This window comes from Haematobia irritans, chromosome 1 (assembly GCF_050003625.1).
Source record: "Haematobia irritans isolate KBUSLIRL chromosome 1, ASM5000362v1, whole genome shotgun sequence".
Taxonomy (NCBI): Eukaryota; Metazoa; Arthropoda; class Insecta; order Diptera; family Muscidae; genus Haematobia; species Haematobia irritans.
The window spans coordinates 2,476,829-2,503,952 of NC_134397.1; the positions used below are offsets into that span (position 1 = coordinate 2,476,829).

The window sequence follows — 27,124 nt, forward strand, 5'->3', positions numbered from 1 at the left end:
TCGAAGCTATTATCAGAATATGACAATATATGTTACAACACCTCGAAGAAGGCATTCATGAATTTATTTGCACCGCACGAAAATTTCAGAGTTGCAAGCATTCGTGTATTTTGCACTATAATCAATCATCAGCATTATATTTTCATATCCATGTTGTATCTCTCTCTCCTCTCTATTCCTGTGATTTGTCGCTTTGGCTTGCTCTTGCTTCCATATCCTAACGTATATTTAAATTCTAATATACATTTTGGAACTTTTTGAAAACCACGTACTTTGGTAATGATGACGGTGACGACGACGACGATGATGGTGATGATGATTATGTTGCTCCTAACCCTTTAGGTCCAATAGGACATTGTGTCCCCGTAGAGAGTTCCACCGTTATGCCAATACAATCAACGCTTGCTGTCAGTAGTAGTGTGCCGCCGTCGTCCCCACCAGCAAATAATCAACAACAAACACCACGATCGGCTCAATTGAATGCATGTTCCCCTGACAAATGCTTAAATGGCGGCACTTGCCAGGGCTATGCCACAAACTATACATGTATCTGTGCTCTTGGATTCAAAGGTTTGAATAAATCTCTCGCCTCTAACACCTTAATTTCCGTTTAATCTTTAACACAAAACAAAAAACAGCATGCCACTCCAGCAGCGGAGTAAGAGTTCCTAAGTATAATTGTAGTATTAGTGTTCTTAGTAGTTATTCCAGTTGTGCGCGGTAAAAATCTCAAGTAGTATTTCGATGTTGAATGACGATTACCAGACTAACCCTTCCAAATAATAAGAGAAACGAACAAGAATCTGCTCCAAATTCTATAGCGCTGTATTAATTCTCCCCATTCTTGATGGACCATATCCATTGTGCTCTTGTGATTTTTTTCCCTCTGCGTTTAGGTTTCAACTGTGAACAGGCCACAACGGATGTGGTAACGACTGTGGGATCTGGATGTAAGTGTCTTAATGGTGGGACTTGCTCGTTAAATGGCACCCACTGTTATTGTCCTACGGGATATTCGGGCGATCGTTGCGAAAAACTGGAACCTTGTACATTGACAAATTGTCAAGAGCCCATGATCTGTGCCCAGAATAAATGCATTTGCCCCGAAAACAAAGTGTGTTCCCAATGCTCATCTCAACCCTGTCGCAATGGTGGAGTTTGTTCGGATCTTCCCAATGGTGATTACGAGTGCAAATGTACTGCTGGTTGGACTGGGCGTAATTGTATGAAGGACGTCGATGAATGTTCCATATCACCAAAAATATGCGGAAATGGCATTTGCAAAAATGAGGAGGGCTCCTACAAGTGTTACTGTACTCCCGGTTTTACCGGCATCCATTGTAATTCGGATGTGGATGAATGTCTGAGTCATCCCTGTCAGAACGGGGCAACATGCCACAACAAGGTGAGTTTTTTGTTACATAGGGGGGTTATGGGTATGTAGATTAGGTTTGCAAGAGATGATATACATACGTCTTACTCATAAATCATAATAGCTGTTTTTCTTTAAATACGGAAAGCATCGGATTTTAAGACAAGTGAGTGATGTCCTTGGAAAAATGTAGTGAAGCTGTGTCCCTTCATCTTTAAAAAAGCGCCAAAAGTAGATTAGCAAAAATAATCCCTGCTTCAAATTAATAAAAAATCAAATTTTTGGCCTATGTCGAATAATTTTGTTTGCATCATTCTCTCCACAGATTAATGCTTACGAGTGTGCCTGTCCTCCCGGTTATATGGGGCTTAATTGTGAAAAAGACATTGACGAATGTGCCAGTAATCCTTGCTCCAAGGGATCAACATGTATAGATTTGATTAACAACTTCACTTGTTCCTGCATACCTGGAATGACGGGCCGTTTTTGTGAGATCGACATTGACGATTGTATCTCAGGTCCCTGCCAACACAATGGCATTTGCATAGACGAATTAGGAGGTTTCCATTGTAATTGCAGCTCGACGGGATACGAAGGTCGATTTTGCGAATCGAATATCGACGAATGTGCCACCAATCAGTGCACAAATGGAGCGGAGTGTATAGATCAAGTCAACGATTACTTTTGTAAATGTTTTCCTGGATTCCAAGGCAAAAACTGTGATATTGACATTAACGAATGCGAGAGTAATCCATGCCAATACAATGGAAATTGCTTGGAACGTTCTAATCTTACCTTGTATGCCTTAAGCCAAACCATGGAATTGCCTCCAGTTTTCAGTCAACCGTTTAGCTATCAAAATGCTAGTGGGTAAGTATTCATCAAAGTCTCACTGGTGGAGGGCCGAGTCTAAGTTTTTAATTGTTCTGTTGTCATTGTAGCTATGAGTGTGTTTGTGTTCCTGGCATTATGGGCAAGAACTGTGAGATCAATATCAACGAATGTGAAAGTAATCCCTGCTCTAAACATGGTACTTGCAATGATGGGGTAAGTGCGCTGATTGTAGTCCCAGAGTTGTGGAATTAAGTCCCCGTTAATCGTTTTTAGATTGGTTCCTACACCTGCGAATGTGATCCTGGATTTGAAGGTACCCATTGTGAAATAAATATCGACGAGTGTGAACGTTATAATCCTTGTGGCCATCATGGTACCTGTATCGATCAAATTAATGACTACGAATGTGATTGTGATGCCAAATATGGTGGAAAGAATTGCTCTGTTCCATTGATTGGTTGTCTGAGTGCACCTTGTTTGAATGGAGGCATTTGCAAGCCCTATTTGGTTAACGAGACAGAGCATCTCTTCAATTGCTCATGTCAGCATGGTTTCCAAGGCTACACTTGTGAGAAAACCACCACCATTTCAATGGTGGTTAGCAGTCTCATCACAGTGAAGACCCAGCGTGAAGAGGGTTATGATATAAATCTCCAATTCCGTACAACCTTGCCGAATGGTGTATTGGCCTTTGGCACATCTGGTGGACAAAATGAACCCGTGAGCTATATATTGGAACTTATCAATGGACGTTTGAATTTACACTCGTCTCTGTTGAATAAATGGGAGGGGGTTTTCATTGGTTCCAATCTGAATGATAGTAACTGGCATAAGGTGTTTGTTGCCATCAACACCTCACATTTGGTCCTCTCGGCAAATGACGAACAAGCCATATTCCCCGTTGGTTCATATGAAACATCGAATGGCAGTCAACAGCCCTCGTTTCCATTGACATATCTTGGTGGCACCATTCCAAATTTGAAGTCCTATTTGAGACATTTAACACATCGTCCATCAAGCTTTGTGGGTTGCATGCAGGATGTTGTAGTGAATGGCGTTTGGATTTTCCCCGAAGAGCAAGGCATGGATGACAATACGAAATTAACCCACATCCAAAGCGGTTGTCCAAGAACTGAGCAATGTAATCCAAATCCTTGCCATTCGAATGGTAAATGTACCGATCTGTGGCATACTTTTGCCTGTACATGTCAACGTCCCCATTTTGGATACACTTGTAAATACAGTAAGTAGAAGATTATCCCTCCCCCTCTGCTTCCGTGGTGGCTACTTATTTGTTCCACTTTTATTGTTAGATATAACGGCAGCTACATTTGGTCATGAGAACACCACACACTCTGCTGTGATTGTGGAAACCAATGACACTGCACGAAGAGCTATTCGTTCGGTTTTGGATATTTCAATGTTTATTCGAACAAGACAGGCTACAGGTCAGGTATTCTATTTGGGTAGTGACCCTCGCAAGGCTAAGGGAGTCGGTAAGTAAAGCTCGTAAATATCAAGGCCTATTCACTCATATTTCCTTTTTAGACGCAGGAAGTTCATATGTAGCGGCAAAACTACAAGGCGGCGAGCTATTGGTTCGCATGCAATTCAATGGTACCCCAGAGGCTTATACAGTGGGTGGAAATAAACTGGACAATGGCTACAATCATTTGATCGAAGTTGTTCGCAATCAAACACTGGTCCAAGTTAAGCTGAATGGCACTGAATACTTCCGCAAAACGTTATCATCGACAGGTCTATTGGATGCCCAAGTTCTGTATTTGGGTGGGCCCGCTCCTACGACGTCAACAACGGAAACTTCTGTAATTAGCGACACAGATATAGGCACTGAATATGCCACCATAAAGCCTGAAGATTATTTCAAGGGTATCATCCAGGATGTAAAGGTCAGTAATGGCTCGCACACTATGATCGTTGAACTATATCCTCTGGAAGAGGAAGATTTGGCTTTACCACCTTCGTTTGGTACGATAACAATCGACAGATCTTCAGTGCTCAAAGGCGAGGTTTCCGATGATTTGTGCCGTAAGAATCCTTGCAGACACAATGCCGAATGTCGTAACACATGGAATGATTACACCTGCAAATGTCCCAATGGCTACAAGGGCAAGAATTGTCAAGAGATTGAATTCTGTCAATTAGTCACATGTCCTGGAAACAGTTTCTGTCAGAATCTCGATGATGGGGGCTACGAGTGTCTAACCAACATCACATTTAGAGGCAATGAAAAGGCGCCTCTCTCTTTTTCGTTTTACAAAGAACCACAGCTTTTGGAGGAGACGAAGCCAAAGTTGAAGCCCATCATTGAAATAGCATACCGCACTAGAACGGGCGGTACTCTCTTGTACTTGGAGAATCAGGATAGTTTCTTTGAAATTGGTGTTAATCAAGGACAGGTTACGGTTACATGGAAATTCAATCAAGATCCCATAGGCGATACCAAACGTTTCAGCAAAGACAATTCTGATGGCATAGAGTGGAGTAGGATCTTTTTGAGAGCCCAAAATGGCAAATTAGAGGGCGGCTGGAAGGGTTGGGAAAGCATGGTGGATCCTTCTCCCGCATTTTCGGCAGATATTGATTTGGCCGCTTTCGAGGAGCTCATATCAAGTGGAACGCAAGTGTTTTTGGGAGGAATGCCCACTGAAAGTCATCAATCGCGTGGAACTTTATCATCTCAACAAGGTTCTCAGTTTAAGGGATGTTTGGGCGAAGCTCGTGTTGGAGATCTATTGTTGCCATATTTCTCCAATGATGAAATGTATCCCAGAACGGAGAATGTTTCCGTACAGCCAAGTGTACAATTTCGTTTGAATTCCACAAGGCCCGATGAGGGATGTATTCTGTGCTTTAAGAGCGATTGCAAGAACAGTGGCTTCTGTAGTTCACCGTCGGAGAGTTACGCCTGTACCTGTCAACCCGGTTACGATGGAAGTGATTGTTCAAATGATATTGATGAGTGTGCTAGTGCCATGTGTGAAAACAACTCCACCTGTATTGACAAAGTGGCCGACTTCTTCTGTAGTTGTCTACCAGGCTACGATGGACGCTTCTGTGAGAACAACATTGATGAGTGCTTGGATGAACCCTGTCACAATGGCGGCAACTGTACGGATCTCATAGCAGGCTTCAAGTGCGAATGTACCGATGACTATGCTGGACCCCAGTGTGATATTCTTAAACAAGTTACCTGTGAGAATTTCCCATGCAAAAATGGATCTACGTGTCAAGATAAATTCAGTAAGAAAACCAGCACATTTCTGCCAATGGACACTTTCTAACCATTTTAATTTTTAGATTCCCAAACTGGAAATAATTTTACTTGCACCTGCATGCCGGGGTATGAGGGCGCTTTATGTGACATAGCATTCTGTGAGGTAAAACCTTGCGAACATGGAGGTTTGTGTATTGTTTCTGAATCAAAGGTAAGAATTAAAAAAAAAACTTTTCTATTGCATTTTTCACCGATTCTTATCATGTTTCCTATAGACTCCCATATGTCAATGTAGCTTAGGTTACTCAGGACCTTTGTGCGAAACCGATATAAACGAATGCGAATCGAATCCCTGTTTAAATGATGGAGTTTGCACAGATTTGGTTGGGGGCTACTCATGCAATTGTACCGAGACTGGCTTCGAGGGCGACAATTGTGAAATTGACATCGATGAATGTGCCATGAGTGTAGAATATTGCGGTGGAGGTTTGGGCCGATGTATTAATCTGCCGGGCACATTTAAGTGCATATGCCAGGACTCTTTCTGCGGGGCATATTGCAACTTCACCGATCCCTGTAAACAAGCCGATGTACAGCTTTGTATGAACGGCGGCACATGTCAAGAGGCATGCGGTGATGAGGCAGACTACACCTGCAACTGTACCGATGGTTATACTGGCAAAAATTGCACAGTGCTGGTAAGTGTGGCTATGCTGACTATTTGATCAAATATCTAAATCTAAATTTTCCAAAACCATCTTAGATAACGGCTAAAGATGAGCCAAGTACGGCTGACATTGCAATAATTGTTATACCCGTTGTAGTGGTACTATTGCTTGTCTGTGCCGGATTACTAGCCACGTTTTTGGTAATGGCACGCAACAAGCGTGCCACTAGGGGTACCTATAGCCCCAGTGCTCAGGAATACTGTAATCCACGTTTGGAAATGGACAATGTGTTGAAACCGCCACCTGAAGAAAGGCTCATTTAGTCATATACAAACAAATGTTATTTATTAAATTCATTCCTAATTATTGCTATTGCTATTGCTATTATTATTATTACGATTATAATAATTATTGTATTTTAGATGTTAACACCCCCCCCCCACAAAACAAAAAGCTCGATTTATAATGAATTCAAACATTCCGCCCATTTTCTAGAAAATTTACTACTTTACATATATAGTTTTACGTCTAACGATGATGATGATGATGATATACTTAGTATAAAAGTTTCAAACAAAAATCATAAATTTATTATTTTCTTTTTAATTGTCTTTTTTTTTTTTGTTTATCCCAGAAGTTGTTTTTGGCAAAATACTCGAAGAGTTGTTCAAAGTCAATGTGACATTTGTCTTTCCTCTCACCGCTACGTGACTTAAAGGTATTTTCTATAATATTTCTTATCTTTTACTACAATCTAAGATAAACGATAATATTAGGCTTCAGATAACAAATATTTATGACTTTCAAATGCATTCCGGATGCAATTTTTGTAAAGTAATACAAAGATTGTTGTTGTTTTGTATCTAAGTGATTTTACATACAATATTTGTGGAACAACCTTTTTTGTACTACTACTACTCTATAACTCATGTACTTATTAAAGCATACAGTTTCATTTGAAATAATAGCAAGGAGCGTATACTTTAGATATACTTTAGGCTGTTTTTTGCAGAGTCACATAGACACTCCTTTGCGATGGCATGCAAACCAAAGAAACTCTACTTGATAGCCCTTTCAGGTCTTGTTTTTGCATGTTTACTTTGTAGTTGCACTTCTTATTAGAAACCAAAATCTCGAAGAAAATGCAATCAAGGCCAGATTGTGTCAAAAATTGCGGCAATTGATTTATTGGCCAATTCACTTAAACCTATGAGGGAGTAAACTTTCAAAGAATTCCTTCTCCTCCACTAAAACCTATAGAGAATATAGTATATACAAATTTTATTTTTGGAAAATGGGAGAAATATTCTTTCCGAATCTTAAGAGAAAATGTTAATATGTTCCCCACTTTCGTTGCGCGCTTTATGCAGCAGCTAATATATTTCGACAAAAATATCACTTTTGTTTTACTAAAAAGTGGAAAAATTAATAATAAAAAAGGAGGTCAGCAGCCGATACACCCATAGAAAAACTCTGCTATTAATAAGCAAAATTATTTTCGAATTTTCTGAAATTTTATATTTCAACGGGGACGTTATTGTTAACTTTCCATATTTTTTAACCCGATATTCTCTTATGAAACGTTCGTATTTATAAGGATTTAGATTTTTTGTCTCCTTTAGAACAAAGTATAAAATAGAACATGGATGTCAAATCACATCATTTTCAAGAAAAAAGGCCACAAAAATATTATTTTTCTAGAGTAGAAAAACATAGTTTTTTTTTATTGAACAAGTTCTTGTGTCTAAGTTACACTTAAGATGAAATTTTACGAATTTAAATCCTCCATACATCAAATAAGCAGATTTATTTTTTAACCACCGAACTATTTTTTTTTTTTTTTTTGTGGCATGTAAAATATTTTTTTTGACGTTGAGAAGTCTGCATATTTCAGATTTGTATATCCTTATCTGTTCTTTTTAGTGAAAAATTGCGTGTTTATTTTATAGTTTCAATTTTTTGTCTATTGGATACTAAACAAAAAAAACTGATTAATTTTTGATAATTTTTTCAGAAAATTAAAGCACTAAATGCCTGTTTTTATATTGCATTTTCAGGTTTTTTAAAAACTAAATATAGTTTTCTTTTTTGTTTTCTATAACATAAAATGGCCATAATACCATCAACAATTGTGTTGTCCAAATTGTAAAAACTTCCCACTTTTTTATTAGAAAAAAAAGAACGTACTGTACCAGTTCCCCTAAATTACAAACATGGGTTGTTTCAAATTAAAATTTGTTTTGGCAAAAAAAGTCACCTGCTTTCCTTTTTCAGTACAATTTTTGGTTTTTCAGAACAGGTCTAAAAAATTTGCTTGAATCTAAAAAGGACTGACTTTTTTTCAAAAACTTATGCAAATAGGAAAATTCAAAGTTATTTTGGTATAAAAAAATTAAACTTTTTGTGCAAACGGCTATTTTAGGGAGATTTGTTTTTTGTTTTAAATTTTAACATTTTTCAAATGGGGATCAATTAATATTTTACACTTCCATAATAGAAAATATATAAATTAAATATGGATAATTGTAATAGATTTAATATAAGATAAAAAGATAAAAGATGCAAAAATTTTAAAATTTCAATTTGCTTTTATTTAAAGGACTTCTTCGTTTGGTTCTATATTTGAAACATTAGCAGATATTATTTTCCATAAAAACTAGTATTTTACTTTATATGTCTCTTTTAAAAAATCTCCGACTTAAAAACAATCTATTTTGTCCTTCAATTGGGTTCATAAGTTTTTTTTTGGCAGTGTAGACAAGATCAAAAGGCCAGCTATTATTTCGAAAACTACTGTATGTTTATGTATATATTAAAATAAATCTTCTATCATTTTACACCAATCCCACATTCACACCAACCATACAAACATCTATCGTATGTAGGTGCCTTGTGTTAGTCAAACTACAAAACCGAATTGGTTTGAATCGAAATAATTAATGTTTGTGACTAGATTTTTGAATGGATCATTTTTTTTTTAATATTTTATATTTAAATGAACTTAATTCAACGCATGTATATGTATTATTTTAACAACTACTACTATTATTACGATATTTATATATAAGACTGTATAATATATATATTTTGAGAATAAATAAATCATACATGTTAAATTATAAATTAAATAGAGAGGAGAATCAAAATGCGCAAATTAACATGGGAGCTGAGGGAGGCAAAGTGTGATAAACGATTGATTTGTTTGTTTTTCTGCTTTAGTATTTGCTTAACATTTTCTGCTATGACTTTTATTAGTTTAGAAATTCAAAACGCATAGTATTGAAATGACTTAATAATCTATAGCTTGACCTACCCCTTATACGAGGTAGATTAGCGAAACTATATAGCGATGATGACATTGGCACTTCAATTCGAAGCCACCCATTTGAATTTACTGCTACTGAGTACTTCATGGTGATAGAATAAACATTCCAACTTATTTATACAATTCTTGCCGTATCGGCATGGTTTCGGATGATAAAAGGGACAAGCTGATTTTGTGCAATTGGGAAAAAATTTGCAAGTCGTTGCAGACACAGGTCCGGTAACAGTGGTCGATGATATTGTTTTGTAATTTTGAACAGGTACCACGGAGGAGGCTTTAGAATAGTAAGAAAATACAAGAACAAATATAAATTACGACTATTTAGGGTATTTCAATTATTATTTAACTTACACAGAGGAGGAGCAGAAGGTTCTAGAAGACTGGTACTTCGGGGGCCACTGTGGGAGAAATTGCAGTCTAAATTGACACATGCCAAATCGTACTTACATCTCGGATGCGAGTATATGCATTTGTCTGCATATTTACAGTTCGGAAAGGATTTACAAGTCGTTGTTGGATGGTAAAATTCGCAAAAACTTTTGGTGCAATTCGGGTGATATTTGCATCTCTCCTTGGGCTTATTGCGATAAGCCGATGAATCTACTGGTACAGAGCTCACTGCAAAATGGGATTATTATTGTGTAAATTCAATTAATTTTTCAAATTTGTTAGAAAGGAACGAAATAAAACCAAAAAAAAAAAAAATTGATGTACTACAACTAGGGTTGCCAGATTAAAATGGCCTATTGTCTGGAAAACGTTGTTTGGAAAACGTTGGCTGGTTTAAAAAAAAAACTAGATTTCGTAAATCCCCAAATATGAGGAATAAAACTACATGTTAAACTATTTAAATAAATAATAAAAACACAGCAAAACATTTATAATTCAGTCTTTTCATAAACATAAATAAAATAAAGTAAATTTATAAATTAAAAAAATTAGAATATATTTTTAATTCAATCTTTTCTTGCAAACTAAATTTACAGAAAAAGGCAAAATTGGTTTAATGCTGTTCTTGTAGATAATCCCAGCAAAAAAAGAGCTTCCAAAAAAGTAGTTTGGATCCCCAATTTGTGATCCGGTAGTAGTGCAAACTTGGATCATCTCCAATGAATTTTACATGGGCTTGTCATAGGACGGAAGTACTCCATACTTGGATCCTTTGCATTGCTTTAGAAGTTGTGCCTTGGAAGTTCATTTGGATGATGAAATTTAAAAAACTAAAAAACAATTTTTTTCCAATTCCACTTTTTATTTTTATAAGTATTTTTGTTTTAATTTTTTTTTGTTCTAATTTTTACAAATTGAAAAACTTCTTAGCTTCCACCGGTGGATGAACCTGGGTCTGTTGGCACCATAACAGAACGCCTTAGCACACTCAGCCACAAACGCCATTGAACATGATGCATCAAAATGTCTACTCAAATGTTTGTGATATGAACCTAATATGACACCACGGCATAACATTCTAACTACTTCCTGAGATGTTATTTATTATTATGAATGAAAAAATAAAGAACGCTGGTTCAAAACTTACCAGCGGCAATTGTTTTATTAAATATTTTTCAAAAAAAAAAAAATATATATTGTGCATCGGTATTTGTTTCTTTTTTTCGTTGAAAATCAACAAAAAATTTCAAGTTATCGTAATTTGCAAAAACTTCTCAAAAGAACTTCCATGGAAGTGAAAAAGTCAAACGGCACACGTTCAAATCCCAGCGGGGATGGTTTTATTTGTATTATTTTTTTAATTTTTTTATTGATTTTCTATTCTTTTTTGTGAAATTTAATTGTCCAAAACTCAAATTTTCACTCAAAACGGGCGGAATTACATACTTTCTATGGCTTACCCATAAGGATTGCATCGGAAGTGAAAAAAGGGGATCCCGGGATGCGATTTAAAGGAAATGTTTCTGGACTTGTCCAAAAGGACTACATCGGAAGTGGAAAAAAAATTGATGGGGGATTCCGGAATGCCCTTTAAAAGAAATGTTTGTGGTCTTGTCCAAAACGACTGCATCGGAAGAGGAAAAACTTTATGGGGGATTCCGGGATGCGTTTGAAAAGAAATGTTTATGGAACAACTTCAAATTTTTTTTGTTGGGATACTTATCGCACCTAGAGACAAAAAACTGTAGTAAAACAGGAATAACTCTGAAGAAATTACGGCGTTTTTTTAATGAAAGAATAGTAAAAAAATGGGAGAATTTTACAGTGTATCGTTTTTTAATAAAAAGTGAAAATTTAAATTTTGAGTTACTACGCTTTCTCTCTGGGTGTAATTGAATGCTGGTTAAAAGTTATTAACACTCAAAAATTACCTTATTGAGAATGAAAAAGATAAATAACTAAAAGTATAGTATTTTCTATTTAAATATTATTTCAAAAGTTTAGCTGGAAACATTATTGAATAGCTTGTAACTGGACATGACATAGAAAATCTGGAAATTCCAGCCCATTCCAGTCCATCTGGCAACCCTAACTACAATGCATCATTAAAAAGTAATGCTAAATCTCCCGATAATCGCCTGACAGAATTTCGAAATAATAGAAGGTTTGCTAGGAAATTTGGGTTGTTTAGTTTGTGCAACAAATGGAAGAAAATTTTAATTTGGGGACTAAGAGAGATTATTATCTGCCACTGTCAGAGATAGACGTGTTAAACTTTTGCTCCGCGGTTTTTGTTTTTTTTTCAAAAGTTTTACTAAAAACCCACAAACAATTTGTTGGAAAAAATATTTAAAACCTTATATAATTATTATTGCCGATCAAATAACATCACTAACTAACCCTAAAATCCATTAACCAGTTTAGGAAGAACATGAAGACTAATCTTACTTTAAATCATATTGGATATATTTCCGCAAAACCGATATATGTGAATGAAAGTCTCACAGTCGAAAACTTCAAAATTCTCAGAACTGCAATAAATATGAGGAAAAAGCAACTGTTTTCTACTGTATTTTCTCGACGTGGACTTATTTATGTTAAAACAAATTCTAATAACGAAGCAATCCTGGTCGAAAGCATTGAACAACTTGACCAGTTTTTTCCTTCAATCTCTAGTAATAATAACTAGATTAGAACTGATTTTATTCAAAAACATGATCACTTTCTATATATTTTTTTATATCTTATTACATCTCAGGCTGTTTTTGCGTTGTTTTATTTACCAATTTATGTCCGTCTTAAGTAACACAGTAACACAGGAAGTTCCATAGATGGTGTTAATAACATTATCCGCATGGGAGTCACCGTGGTGCAATGGTTAGCATGCCCGCCTTGCATACACAAGGTCGTGGGTTCGGTTCCTGCTACGACCGAACACCAAAAAGTTTTTCAGCGGTGGATTATCCCACCTCAGTAATGCTGGTGACATTTCTGAGGGTTTCAAAGCTTCTCTAAGTGGTTTCACTGGAATGTGGAACGCCGTTCGGACTCGGCTATAAAAAGGAGGTCCCTTGTCATTGAGCTTAACATGGAATCGGGCAGCACTCAGTGATAAGAGAGAAGTTCACCACTGTGGTATAACAATGGACTGAATAGTCTAAGTGAGCCTGATACATCGGGCTGCCACATAACCTAAGTAACTAACGTTATCCGCATTCTTGGCAAACAAAAAACTGGTATTCATATGTGTCACATAAATGCACAGAGCCTTGCAAACAAAATTGATGAATTTAGGTACATTTTTGAGCAGTCCGGAGTGGACATAATTTGCGTGTCCGAAACATGGTTCCGTTCATCAATATCTGACAATTTGGTACGGACTCATGGTTATACTGCATTAAGAAATTATCGATGTTCTCTTGGTGGAGGCGTTGCAATTTACATTAAGAATCATTTCCGTCATAAAGGTATTTGCAAATCTATGTACAATGATACAGAGGAGTATATTTTCATCGAATTAATGTTTAATGGCCGCAAATCATTAGTTGGGTGCATATACAGACCGAATAAAAACATTCCTTTTGACTCTCTGCTAACTGTTCTAACTAACATTACTGTTCATTATGATGATATCTTACTTGCTGGTGATTTGAATAGTCATTTGTTGTGTGACACTAGCCTTACAGACAGCTTAGAGTCTATTGGGCTATATACAATAAATCGGACAAATCCAACTCATTTCACCTCTTCTTCCAGCAGTCTTTTGGATATTTTTCTGATCGATAGCCCTACTAAAGCCCTACTTTACGATCAGATCAGTGTTCCATGTTTCTCTAAACATGACCTAATTTTTGTGACATATGACTTGTGCAAACCACCTGAAGAACCACAACAAACTTATTATAAATATAACTATAATAAAAAATTAACTATGAGATACTGACCCAAGAGTTTCGCTCTATTGACTAGGATGCCATTTATTACATTCGATAGATCAAAAATTACATTTTCTGAATCGAAATTTGTCTTACCTACTTGAATATTCCGTACCTTTACGGCAAAGAAGAAATGTTCCACCCGATAAAACCTGGTTCAATGATAATATCGTTGATTTTATTAAAAAAGAGATCATGCATACAAACGGTGGAAACGATTTAGAACTCCTGAGCTTCACGAGGAATACCGAAGACTAAGAGCGGTAACTAGCAAATCGGTAAAAAGGCTAAGTCTGGCTATTATGAAAATAAATTTCGCACTGCAATTGACACAAAAAAGAAATGGGATATAATCAAAGAAGTTGGTATTGGTAAAACCAAAAACATAAGAATTGTCGGGGACCCAGATGATATGAATGAAAACTTTGTTAATTTACCTTTTACAATACCATCAAGTAACCATCCACTTAATAATCTATCAGCATTACAAATGGACCACGTCTTTCCACCATTTTCTTGTTTCGAATTTAAATGTGTGAACTATGCTGATGTCTTGGAAAGTTGTCTTCATACAAAATCTGACGCTATTGGTCTGGATAAAATTTATCCTAAATTCATAAAAGTGTTGTTGCCAAATTTACTGCTGCATATCACACACCTATTCAATTCTATCATAACAACAAGTCCCATGGAATAGAAATAAGCAAAAGTAATACCGATCCCTAAACCGGGTACAAATAATGATTACAGGCCTATTGCAATACTGCCATTCTTGTCAAAAGCTTTTGAACGTCTCATACATAAACAAATCTGTGAGTATCTGGATCAAAATAAACTGTTAAATGCACGTCAATCTGGTTTTCGACCTAAACATAGCTGTGTGACAACCTTGGTAGAAGTGGCGGAAAATATTAGATCTATTAATGGTACTTTTGGATCATTCAGAAGTTTTTGATTGCGTAAATCATGATATCCTTTGTAAAAAACTTTTGTGTTATATTTTGTAATATGGGTCCAAATATTTATAATTTTAATTTTATTATACATTATAATAGAGTAGTATCCTGTTGTTGTATTATTGTTAGTATATTAATGTTAGAAATAAGAGAATTGTTTTGAGTAGTATTTAAAATGTTGATTTAAGTAACTGTATAAGGCCTTTGTAAGGCTTAGTTACATATGAAAATAAATAAATTAAATTAAATTAAATTATAAATTTTTTGAACTTCTCCCCCACTGCTGTACATTTAATTTCAAATTATCTTAGGCATAGGGTACAAATGGTTTTCATTGACAATCAACTATCGAACCTATTGCCAATTAACCGAGACGTCCCACAAGGCTCCATTCTAGGACCACTTCTTTTCTGTATGTTCATTAACGATCTGCCAAATACACTTCAACACTCGCAATTTCACATTTATGCTGATGATGTACAAATTTATTTGAACTGCAAAAATTCAAATCTGAAAGATGGAGTGGATAAACTTAACAAAGACTTGGAAGCTGTTAATACTTGGGCAGTGGCAAGTCAAATATATCTAAAACCTAAAAAATCCAATTTTATTGTACCGAACGGGCGAACAAGCGATATTGATTTGAGAGAACATCAAGTAAAAATCGGATGCCAAATTATTGTACAGGTATCAAAGGCTAAAAACTTGGGAATAATTTTCAATAAACACCTGACATGGAATGACCAAGTAGTAGCAGCTACTGGTAAAGTATTTGAGATGCTCAGAACTTTATATAAGACGCAAAATTTCACTCCTCTGCATATTCGAAGCCTACTAGCTAAATCTTATCAGATGCCAGTACTATTATACGGAAGTGAATTATTTTCTAAATGCAAAAATCGCCTGAACGTCGCATATAAAACAATACTTAGATACGTTTACGGTCTAAGAAGATTTGAAAGCTGTTCAGATTATGATAAAAATCTGTATTGTATCGGGTTTGAGGATTATCTGAATAACAAGTCGCTTCTGTTAATGCACAAAATAATATATACTAAAACACCAGAATACCTCTACAGCAAACTGAAATTTGGAAGAACTAATAGACGTTTACTGATTATTCCTATGCGACATCAACTTCTGGTCTCTGAGTGGCAATTTTTCCTCAATTCATCCCGTATATGGAACTCTCTTCCTGCACAAATATAAAACCTAAGCAACGGATTTCAGTTCAAAACAGCCCTCATTAAGCATTGTTTAAACGCTGAATGACACAATGTATTTTTTTTTATTTGTTCGTTATATTTCACTACATTTTATTATTATGTTTTAAATTTTTCTGTTTTATCTCAATTTTTATTGTTAAATTATTTTCGCTTTCATTTTTATTATATTTTTCTTTTTGTATCTAATTAATGTTATTAATCCTCATTTCGTTTTATGATATACTAAATATTTTGTTTAATCATCTTGTAATCTTTTGTATGTGAAACTATAAATAAATAAACTTGAAATAGATATGGAGGCAGTAACTTTTGGTAATACAGAGAGAGAATAACAATAACATCAACAAAAGTTCTAAAATAAACGGCAGCGCCTCTAGTGGAGAATTGAAGTGGAACTCAAGAAACATCCACTTCCTTAATCAATTACTGGAAAAAGTTGATTTAAAATCAGATAACACAAACAATGATAAAAAAATCGTTGGATTACACAACGTCGAAAGTTTTTGTTCCACAGACAGGGTTTGGTATTTTCCCAACTTTTATAGTTCAAGTCTATCGCTTTGGCAATGCGGACAAAATAAAGAAATATAGCCATATTAAATACTTACATGAGCTTGGTATATTTTCATATTTTTTTGCCTCTGCATTACGTATCGATACCTTACGTTTCTCCTCTCGTCTCTCGTGAGAAACTTCTCTATCGCGATCTCTACTTCGGTCACGTGAACTGGATCGTCTCTTCTTTGCTGGTATAGGGCTTTCCCTATGGGACTCTTTTAGATCTTTTGTTTCATGTTCTAAATCGAATTTTATTGGTGCATGTTTACGCTTGGAAGGCGTTAGCGATTCCTTTTGGCGACTGCTACTCTTTGGAGGTGGTGTCTTTGACTTATCATAGTCTTTGCCTCGTTTATTTCGATTATCATTTTCTGGAGAACGTTTTTTAGTTGGACTCATATCATCATCTTCCGAATCATTTTTGATAATTATCTTCTTAACCTCTTTTGGTTTTCTGTAGACCTCGATTAACTCAGACCGCCTTGGCGGTGGTGTTGTACTACCCTCCAAAGCAAACGGTGATGATTCTTGTTCGGTGCCAGACAATTTGCTAGAAATTCTGTCTTTCACATTACTTCTGCGAGTTGATAAGGAGCCAGAAGTTGATGTTGGTTCTGCATATTTTTCTCGGTCTTTCGGGTTATTTGATGAAGATGAAACTTGCGGTGGCGGAGATGGAGATCTGGAGTAACGCGGTTTACCACGACGTTTCAACTTTGGGAAAGTCTTTTCATCTGAAATAAAAATTGCAAATTAATATAGAATGTCTGACATAAAGCCACCGTATACAGTACCATTTAATGTCACCACAAACTGTGTATTATCGGGTGTTCTTTGTGCATTCTCCTCAACGAGATCGATATGCTCATAACAACTATCATCGCCAGTGCTCCAATTTTCTTCCTCATCATCCAAAGTCTTTTTCGATTTTATTGCCTGCGGTACATAGACAAGGTCCGGGTCAGACTCTCCTTTATCGGAAACTATTTCTGGTATGTACTCCTCCCCATCTTCCAAATGGGCCTGTTGTGAAGATGAGTATCTTTCCTTTGGTCTCCCATTAACTTCCACTATTAAATTTTGTGCGGTGCGAGAAAAAATTGCACCAACACTAGAAGTCGTTTTACGGCGATCTCTAAACGATTTCGAGTAGAGTTTTGTATTGCGTTCTGGTACAACCTTTTCTCCTAAACGTGAACTAATTTTCGGCTTAGAGGGATTAAGTCTTTTTAAAATTGTAGATTTTTGGGCTTCGGCTACTGCACGCAACAGCAAATTCTTTGGCGCTTGTTTGCTTGGGGAAACAGTAGCCCGTGGCTTTATTTTAATGACGGAATTCACGGGCTTTTCACTAATATCTTCTTCGTCTGAAGGTTCCATCAACTTTGCCGGAGCAACAATTACCCGTGATCCAATGCGTTTACGTGAAGAATTCGCATCGGGAGAATTATCGGCACTGCTACTGAAAGTGGTTGTACTTATTTTGCCTACTTGGCTTGAACTTCGTACTTCGTTAATTTTTTCCGGGGATGAACGTCGTTTTTCCCTGTTTTCGACAGATCTTCTTACGCGAGAACGTCCTCTGGATACCCCGCTGCCATCGCTTTCACGGGTCCGTTCCCTATCCCTACCTCTCTCTCTTAAATTACCACGCTCTCTCTCCCGGCTATGGTCTCTATCCACTTCACGTGTTCTGTCTCTATCTCTCTCCATTTCTTTGCGCCTAAATGCGGGAACATAGAGTTCTTTTTCCTGAAAGTTCCTTCTACGCTCACGTGACGCATGAGTGATTGGTTTTGGCGTTTCTTTTGAGGTCGATCCTGAACTCTTCATTCCTAGACGTTCATGGACAGGTCGTTTGGTCCTATCTGACGTATCATCTCTTGAAGGGCTATTTGGTCGACCACCTGATAATGCAGAGGTCAAAGGCGGAGTAAACCGATTACGCTTAGAACTTGCCACATCCTCGTCATGCTCTCCACTTCTTGCCTTCGATGACTCCTCATGCTGGAACACAATAGGACTTTTAACTTTTGCTCGTTGAGGTTTTGGAGGTGGTGTGGCATCCATGGTTTCATTGAATGCCTCTCTGCTTTCATCTTCGCGGAGTGTGATGAAATCTTCATCATACTCATCATCATCGAGTTCTCCAATTTGTTTTAGTTGCTTTTTAGCTGCATAAATTTTCTTTTGTATCTCAGCCAACTCCGCCAAATCTTTTTCTCGGTTTCCTGATATAACATGTGTGTCTTTTGTGGTTTTTGGAGCATTAGATCCAGTTGTGGATGATATCTCCGATATAGTGGGTATATCAAAGTCTTGTGTTTCATTGGCTTTCTCGGAAGACGTATCTTCATTTTCCTCAACAGCTGCCTTCATCTTACCTTTTTTGATATTCTGTGCAATGTCTGCTGTGGCACTTATATTTTGCTTAGCTTTTTCTAATAACTCCTCGGCAAACATGTCCCTGAGAGAGCTGGGAGTTTTACCAGCCCCATGTTTGTCTGGGCTACCATCCCTTAACTTTTTACTAGGTATTTTATCCTTTTTCAATTGTTTCTTATCCTTTTTGTTGGAAGTCGCCGATGATTGCGTTGAGTCCTCTTTTTGAGATGATTTACGTTTTTTCGATGAAGAGGAAGAAGCTGATGGGCAAAATTTATGCATTACCTAGAATATAAAATGTAGGTCATCTTGTCTTACCAATAGCGGGCAGTGTAACTTCTTGTAATTTTTGTAACACTTCGTGTAGCCAAGTGACAAAAAGCTCCGTCTGGGTACCCAAAAATAAGTTTAGGTCTGAAATCATTTGCTGCTTGCTTCGCTTATTAGCTACCATTATCATCACATAATCTGGAAGCTCATCATCTATATATCCTGCCGACCCCAATTCTTGGAGTTTTGCCTTGACGGCACTCTGGAAAAAAGATGAAGGAAAAAGTTATGCAAAGTTACCATTAAAAATTACCATCCCCCGTTTTCGATCGATATTTCTACTTTTCAAGGCTTCTTACTCTCATCTTCTGGCCAATTTCGTTGCCGTAGTTTTCCATGGCTGGCAAATATTAAATGTTTGCACAGCAGAGGCTACCAAAAATCAAACTTTCTCCTCGCACTTTATAAGAATCCAACCCAATTTCCAAGGGTCCTGATCAAATTCAAGGGTTCGATTCGATGAAAGAACTTCCAAATGCTACCCGTCTTGTGGTCTTCTTCTTACTACACGCCGTAGTCTCTTGTTTACTTGAACGCCGTTAATATATACGTTGTATGGTAAAATAAACTATACAACTATCTGATTTAACAAGATGTCTACATGCTTCCTCTTTTTTCCAATAGGCTCATGAGTTTAGGTCCATACATGTATGAGAGAGTTGGAAAAAAATGGGTATGATGTTACGAATCTAAAAAAGAAAAGAAAATGAAGAATTTTCACTTTGGTTAATAGGCCTGTTTCTGCACTCTTTTCATTCAACATTTATGCCAAAAGAAATTACTTCAAGTAAATTATGTTTATTTTTATTTTAGTGTGTCTTTATTGGTAAGACATAATGACTAATATGGTTTATTTATAAATATTTGATGATAAAAATGGTAATTTTAACGGCTAAACTGGAACTTAGTATCCACCTTAAGTCATCAAATCATTAAGAGATGTCTATTCTGCGTTAAGTTTTGTACAATTTTTCTGAGAAAATAGGATTTTTTACTTTACAGTTTTAATTTTCCCTCTTTTAACTTTTTATTTGTCAATTGTTGTTTTTTATCTCTTTTTGTTCGTGTTTTGTCTAAACGAAAAATTTTAGTCACAAATTATTATATATTATTGGTCCCCCGAACACAGCTATTTACACACATGATTGCTACGAATACCATTTTAAAGAGGAATTGGAGAAACTGTTGCAAAGAAACCTGCCAACAAGCCAAATAGATAACGAACGTGTGTGCAAAGATTATAAAAGAGGAAGATGGGAGCGATCTATAATCTTTGGCCCGGAATAACTGATAGTCTGTAAAGCGCATAAAGGTTGAGTTACATGTCATGCGTTAATCCGTGCGTTTCAAAGAGAAAATTCAACTCTTCAATCAACGGACGCATTAACGCATGGTATGTAACTCAACCTTAATAACTATGTTTCCAGCACTTTTTTTCGTTTTTATTTAAATAAAATATAATAAGCTAGTTGCGCTTGGCGTTTCAATATATAAAATGGCTCTTCTAACAATAGTGATGGCAAAATACTTTCATGTACATTTTGTACTTTTTGATATGCTTCCCCCATTACAGTCGGCGATTGTTGCGTGTCACTTACGAGTTTGTGGTAGCGATGAGTATGAAACTTTGAAATGCTGCCAGGGGAAGAATAGTACGTTCGATATAGTGAAATTTACCCTAAATTGTGGTTTATCAAGTGTTATATGTTGTCAGCCTATTAATCAAAGACAATAAACTTGAGGAAGACAGGAAATTGGCTTGCGTCATACCAAATGTTGCATTTACCATGTTAGTTCCATACATGTTTGTAATTTTTGTATTTATTTTTCGTTTTTATTTTTTAAATGAAAAACTTAATTTTCTTAATGAAACAATGTTAACAAAAAATTACATTTTCCCCTTTAAGGTAAGTCCCTGCCAGCATTTCAAAGTTCCATTTCATCTTCATCGCTACCACAGACTCGTAAATGTCACTACAACCATCCTACTGTGATGGGGGGCAGCATATCATAAAGTACAAAATGTACTTCATACATGTATTTTACCATCACTACTTTTACAAAAGCCATTTTATTTTTTGTGAAACGCCAAGCGCAACCAGCTTGTTATATTTTATTTAAATAAAAACGAAAATAAAGTTCTGAAAACATAGATTTTACGCTTAAAATTGTGAAAGGTATATTGGTGAACAATTTTTGATTTTCCAAATGGAATAAAGTGATTGTTTTTAAAATATTTTACAGACACGCTGCCTCCATCGAATAAAAACACTGGCTGATAGACGCTGCAACATGTAACTCGCTACTTGTAACTCTACATCATCATTAATGCAAAAAATTATGTTAAATGTGATGTGATAGTGGTATAAATGTTATATTTTTAAGAATTTGTAAATGATTAATCAAATTAATAAATATCTAAACAAACGTGTTTTACTCGACCACAATGATTCTTTTACCACTATCTTAAAATGTGCTTTTTCTGATTGTTTGGAGGGTCTCTTATTGGCGTCGTTCTAAATTGATCTATAAAGGCACCTAATAATTGCACTCATGCGAAACCTTTTTGTAGTAACTTGGCGTGGTACAACTTCTCAATAGTGACGGCGCTTTTCCGACGAGTTTTTGATATCGTATATGATTGTTTTCGGCGTACTGGGGATTCTCAGAAGCGCCCCCAAATTCAAAAAATGTTGGCAGGGGTACTATGTTCGCTTTTCGCGTTGAAATTTTCGTGGTTACTTTATTAAAACAGTTCAATATAAAGCAGACAAATTAACACAATTGTTTTGTAGTTTCTTGTTCCTCTAGATTTCGGCAAGACTTTACAGGAATAAGTTTGTTTTCATTTATAATTTTGATTATTTAAGGAAAAGTAATCGCGAAAATAAAGTGGTTTTCAACTCGAAAACCGAACATAGGAAATTTATTTCGTGCACTTAATTTATTTTTATTTGCATTTTAATGCTATGTCAATACTTGTCGTATACGCGTTTGGTTCGAGTATGAAACTAACACGGTAAATGGTTTGATCTCCTCAGTAGCCAATTTCCTATCTTCCTAGAGTTTATTGTCTTTGCTATTAATTATGATGTCCCGAAAGGACAATAAGCGTCGAAAGGTGGTCGTAAATGGCTACAGAGTTTACTGTTAAATTTTGAGCAAAGTAAAATCAAACAATTGACTCGGCGGCTTCAAAATCTATTTCTTTTCATTCGAAAAGAAAAGGGCTGGTTTTGCCTCGCATTAATTAGGTGAAGTCATAAATGGCAATGGGATCGATGAAATTGAACTTTGAATTTTTGGTAGGGAAAATGAATTGGTGTTTGCTGGACAATGTAAACCCCCTTCGATAACTTTGCTATCGAAGTAAATACTATCGATGGCGTCGACTGAACAACGTAATCGACTGGTGATTAATTAACAATCGATTACAGTCCATCAAGAAAATAGCAACCAACACGTGTGTTTTGCTGCTAAAAATTCGAATTTGGTTGAAAATCTCAATATTTTTTGGGATATTTCACCAAAATGCGTATTGAAACGTGTTATTTTTGCTCCAGCAAAATCTATCCTGGGCATGGAGTACAGTTCGTGAGAAACGACTGCAAGGTAAATTGTGAAGCATGATGGAATGTGGCCGAATGTTTATAAATTGCGTTGTATTTCAGATTTTCAAATTTTGCCGTGGAAAATGTCACAAGGCCTTCAAACGGAAGAAGAATCCACGTAAGGTACGCTGGACCAAAGCCCATCGTAAGGCGTCAGGCAAGGAGTTGTCCATTGATCCCAGTTTCGAGTTTGAGAAGCGTCGCAATGTGCCAGTCAAATACAACCGAGAAATGTGGCAAAAGACTTTGGATGCCATCAAAAAGGTTACCGAGATCAAAGAGCGGCGCCAAGGACAATTTGTTATGGAACGTTTACGCAAAGGTCGCGAGGTTGAAATTCAAATGGATGTTAAGGATGTCCAACGCAATATTTCACTTATTCGCTCTCCTGCTGCGGGTCTAAAGGAAAGACGTGCCAAGGAGGAAGCTGAAGAGGCTGCACTAATGGAACAAGATTTGCCCGAGGAGGAAATCACTTATGTCGATGCTCGCGAATTAGAGAAGAAATTGGAGGAAGGCGTTATGGATGAGGATATGGAAATGATGAAGGTGTGAATTTGTATCATCCGCTTGCTTGACCTCATGGACTCCACAATTAGTTTAAGTATTATTTAAGTAGATGTAAAAACTTCATAATCTTAGAATGTACCCAAGCATAATTTGTTTTTAATAAGAAATGATTGTGATTTAAAGGAAATGCTTCATCATTTGTGTCTTTTTGGGGTTGACGTTTTATAGAATTGTTGCAGCTAGTTGGATTTTGCGCCAGATAGTTTTCTGCATACATTCGTTTCATAATTGGATTAAGTGTAAGCGAAATGCAAGTAAAAACTAGCTGTTTAGTTATTCTTCTTAGTTTGTCGTTTGTGGAGTTGTTTGGGTAGAAAATGAACTACAGCAGTGAGTATTAGACGGAATTACTCCATTAAAGGCAAATTACAACAATCAAATTCTTCTAGAATTATTCATTGTGCTTGCCCTATTGGTAGGATTGGTATCGATGATGTGGTTCGTTATAGCTGCCATGCTGGAGGAAAAGGTCCCGGTATTAAAACCAGGGGAATACATTTTCGACTATGTAGTGGGTAAGATGTTGAATGTTAATAATTGCGATGAGGGGTATTTACCAAAACTGAACAAGTTACTTGCAGTTGGTGCTGGTACATCGGGGTCAGTAGTTGCTTCTTTACTGAGTAAGCATAGTACAGCTACAGTACTACTTGTGGAAGCAGGCGATCGTTTTGGGTTTCTTAGTAAAATTCCACTATTGACAACATTTCAACAAAAAGGTCTTAATGACTGGGCATTCCTTTCCACTCCGCAAATGCATTCATCCAAGGGTCTAGACGACCAAGTAAGATTTTCTCTGATTTTTATGCTATTGGTTAAGCAATTACTTTGTTTTATTTTTCAGCGACAATGTCTACCAAGAGGCAAAGGTCTCGGTGGCTCCGCTCAACTCAACTATATGTTGCACTTTGATGGATTTGAGGGAGATTTTGAAAGATGGAATAGAGAATTTGGTCTCAAGGGTTGGGATTGGTTGTCATTCAAACCATTCTTACAAGCGGGTAACTCAAAACCATTCGAACGTTTAGAAATTTCCCATGACTATTCAAAAATTGCAACGGCATTTCATAGAGCATCAATGGAATTTGAGCACAAGAATTGGCATTTCCGCAAAGCCCAGTACAATATTAAGAATGGATTGCGCTACAATGTCTACCAGAGATACCTACAGAAGGCATATAAACGAAGAAATTTGAGGGTAATGACCAACACTTTGGCAAAATCCCTACAATATAGAGTCGATGGTAGCGGTAAAGTTTTCGTGAAGTCTGTTCAACTTGCCACAAAAGATGAGAGTACGGGAAAGGAGCACATCTTTGAGGTGAATATTTTGCGTGAAATAATAATATGCGCCGGTGCTTACCAAACACCCCAATTATTGCAAGTTTCTGGATTAGGGAATCGGGAAGAATTAAGAAAACTGAAAGTGGATGTTCCGCCGTTTTTACCACACTTGCCCATGGTGGGTAAAAATCTGCACGATCATCTTAATTTACCATTGTTTGTGTCTATCGATACTGAGGGACCTTCTTTGAATCAAAGAGCTCTTTTAAGTCCAATGTCCATTTTAAGCTATTTAACAATGGGCGGTAGCCATTTGGGAAACTTTGGAGTATTGGGTCACATGTATAATTACGGTAAAAACCTTAGTGATGTGTTTGGATTAACCATCTTTGCAGCTGGTGCCATCGATGAGGCAGCTTTAATGTCCATATCGAACTTTAAAAAATCACATTTCCGAGCATTGTTTCCACGCTACTACAATAGTTCACAGGAAGGTTTTGTTTTGATATCATCATGTTTGCAACCTTTGTCACGAGGAGATGTTAAAATTCTAAGTCCTAATATAAGGAAGCACCCCGTAATCAATCCCAACTACTTGGCCTCACCCAAAGATATTGAATGTACCATTAAAGCTATAAGAGCTGGCATAGAAGTAGGTTTTACCCTGTATCAGTGATTGATGTCGTTAATCTCATGATTTGTTTTGCATTGCTATTGTAGCTGGTGAATTCCGAATCGTTTTCATCTTTATTGGGCACACATTTGCATTGGCCCCGCATTAAAGAGTGTCTGGATCCATTTGAAAAAAAATTCTCCAAATACGTCCAACCATCTGATCGCTATTTGGAATGTCTACTAAGGCACGTTGGTCTGGGATCCCATCATCCCGGGGGGACTTGTCGAATGGGAACAAATGCTCAAAATAGTGTTGCAAATTCTAAATTCAGGTAAAGTGCTATTTACGAATCTATGGGATAATTTAAGGATACACATGCTTTGATTTTGCAGAGTACATGGAATTGAAAATTTAAGAATAATGGATGCTAGTGTATTACCTACACCTATATCCGGTAATCCCAATTCAATTATTGTTGGTATGGCCGTGAGAGGAGCTGCAATGATACTGAAAGATCAAATGAAATCCCAAACCAACGATGATAACTAATTAAGCATAAAAAGTTTAAATGACCACTGCATATCGTATAGAGCTGTTCGTGTTTAGAAACATTGAAAATATATGTATATTTTGCTACAAACATGTAAACTTGTGTTAAGTATAGCACATTTTCATATAAATATTCAACATTTATATTTATTTGTCTTTTAACGACAAGTACTTGTTGGAATAAATTTTTATTTGAATTAAGTTTAAGGTATCATAATAACGGCATTCGATTCTCACGGAGTAAAAATTCTTTGGAATTGATATAAATGTGTTCTATGCACTAGTAACAAATTAACTTGGAATTCGAATTTATTATGTCTAACCAAACTTTCTTGCTATAGAGACCTTTGGGAGGTATGAGTAATTTTAATAATAATATGGAAAATTACTCATACGAGCATGAACTATGATCTGTTGATTGCCTAATGGATGAGCCCGGTGGAAGTACTTAGAATTGAAAAAAAGCAAGTAAAATAGCTGATCTGGCACAACAATTCAATATCTATTTTGAAGACAATTTTGGGTGATTATTTTATGGGTCAGTAGGTGTTCTTTAAGTAGAAAATATTTGTATTCTTTTCTGTTTAATGCTCTACGAATGCTTATGGAAAATTTTAATAATTTTCCTTTTTCCATATTTGTTTTTTTATTTTTTGGTTCTGAAAACACTTTTTTGTTTGGCATATGTGCGTTTTTAATTTATTTATAGCCGCATAACATACATATGTACATATCTATATGAACACAGATATGCATTTTTTAATCTGGCTAACCATTGACCGTTTTATGAGAATTTTTTATGATTGAATCATAGGGAATTATCCACAGATCCCATGTCATTTTGCTTTTTTGTTTATACAACAAACAATCTGAAAAATTAGCGTAGACATGTCCATTGACACTGTCGCCTATAAATATGAGAAATGTTTGGACACTCATAGAAAAGAACATGCTCAAAATCGTGTTTTGTAAGAAATGCTATTTATATATTGACCTCCTAAAACTTTTAGAGGTACTCCAAAAGATAACCCTGTGATGATCAGATAGATATGAGGTTAATATGATGCATTTATTTTGGAGCAATATGATCCGATATCCGATGCTATATTAACACATTGAAATTAACCTCTTAAACCTGGACACCTCTCAAAGGTGGACAAAATTTAGGCGACCGTGGGTGTCCACCTTTCAGAGTTTTCACTGTATTATTACTATATTTATTCGAACTTATTGGACAAGAAGATTATGGGAATTGATACTATTAAAATTAAAATTAA

The 27,124-nt window shown here is 36.2% G+C and overlaps 4 protein-coding genes and 1 long non-coding RNA gene across 5 annotated transcripts in view; 4 read left to right on the forward strand and 1 right to left on the reverse strand.

The window, feature by feature from the left end:
• crb (cell polarity complex component crumbs) overlaps window positions 1–9,240 on the forward strand; it is a 43,144-nt gene extending 33,904 nt beyond the window's left edge. The window contains exons 5-14 of the mRNA XM_075288865.1: window positions 343–570; window positions 897–1,405; window positions 1,698–2,242; window positions 2,314–2,419; window positions 2,480–3,449; window positions 3,520–3,702; window positions 3,755–5,470; window positions 5,528–5,655; window positions 5,720–6,142; window positions 6,208–9,240. Coding sequence (XP_075144980.1) covers window positions 343–570; window positions 897–1,405; window positions 1,698–2,242; window positions 2,314–2,419; window positions 2,480–3,449; window positions 3,520–3,702; window positions 3,755–5,470; window positions 5,528–5,655; window positions 5,720–6,142; window positions 6,208–6,435 — 5,036 coding nt within the window. The 3' untranslated portion in view covers window positions 6,436–9,240. The remainder of the gene's footprint in view (window positions 1–342; window positions 571–896; window positions 1,406–1,697; window positions 2,243–2,313; window positions 2,420–2,479; window positions 3,450–3,519; window positions 3,703–3,754; window positions 5,471–5,527; window positions 5,656–5,719; window positions 6,143–6,207) is intronic.
• Nab2 (Nuclear polyadenosine RNA-binding 2) lies at window positions 9,067–19,755 on the reverse strand. Its single transcript, XM_075288866.1, has 6 exons — window positions 19,517–19,755; window positions 19,206–19,419; window positions 17,297–19,147; window positions 16,553–17,236; window positions 9,789–10,055; window positions 9,067–9,711 (listed from the first exon to the last, which is right to left on the reverse strand). The coding sequence occupies exons 1-6, from the start codon at window positions 19,553–19,555 to the stop codon at window positions 9,479–9,481; spliced, it is 3,288 nt and encodes a 1,095-aa protein (XP_075144981.1). The 5' UTR covers window positions 19,556–19,755; the 3' UTR covers window positions 9,067–9,478.
• A 586-nt stretch (window positions 19,756–20,341) lies between these two features.
• On the forward strand, window positions 20,342–21,664 carry LOC142220020 (uncharacterized). The gene is made up of 2 exons (XR_012717832.1): window positions 20,342–21,394; window positions 21,462–21,664. It is a non-coding gene; the product is annotated as an uncharacterized LOC142220020 (long non-coding RNA).
• Window positions 21,665–22,645: 981 nt separating this feature from the next.
• On the forward strand, window positions 22,646–23,525 carry RpL24-like (ribosomal protein L24-like). The gene is made up of 2 exons (XM_075288867.1): window positions 22,646–22,829; window positions 22,889–23,525. The coding sequence occupies exons 1-2, from the start codon at window positions 22,749–22,751 to the stop codon at window positions 23,381–23,383; spliced, it is 576 nt and encodes a 191-aa protein (XP_075144982.1). The 5' UTR covers window positions 22,646–22,748; the 3' UTR covers window positions 23,384–23,525.
• A 67-nt stretch (window positions 23,526–23,592) lies between these two features.
• Window positions 23,593–26,048, forward strand: ninaG (neither inactivation nor afterpotential protein G). The gene is made up of 6 exons (XM_075288868.1): window positions 23,593–23,728; window positions 23,788–23,913; window positions 23,980–24,182; window positions 24,243–25,334; window positions 25,403–25,629; window positions 25,691–26,048. Exons 1-6 carry the CDS (start codon window positions 23,716–23,718, stop codon window positions 25,845–25,847), a joined length of 1,818 nt encoding a protein of 605 aa, XP_075144983.1. The 5' UTR covers window positions 23,593–23,715; the 3' UTR covers window positions 25,848–26,048.
• The last annotated feature ends 1,076 nt before the right edge of the window (window positions 26,049–27,124 follow it).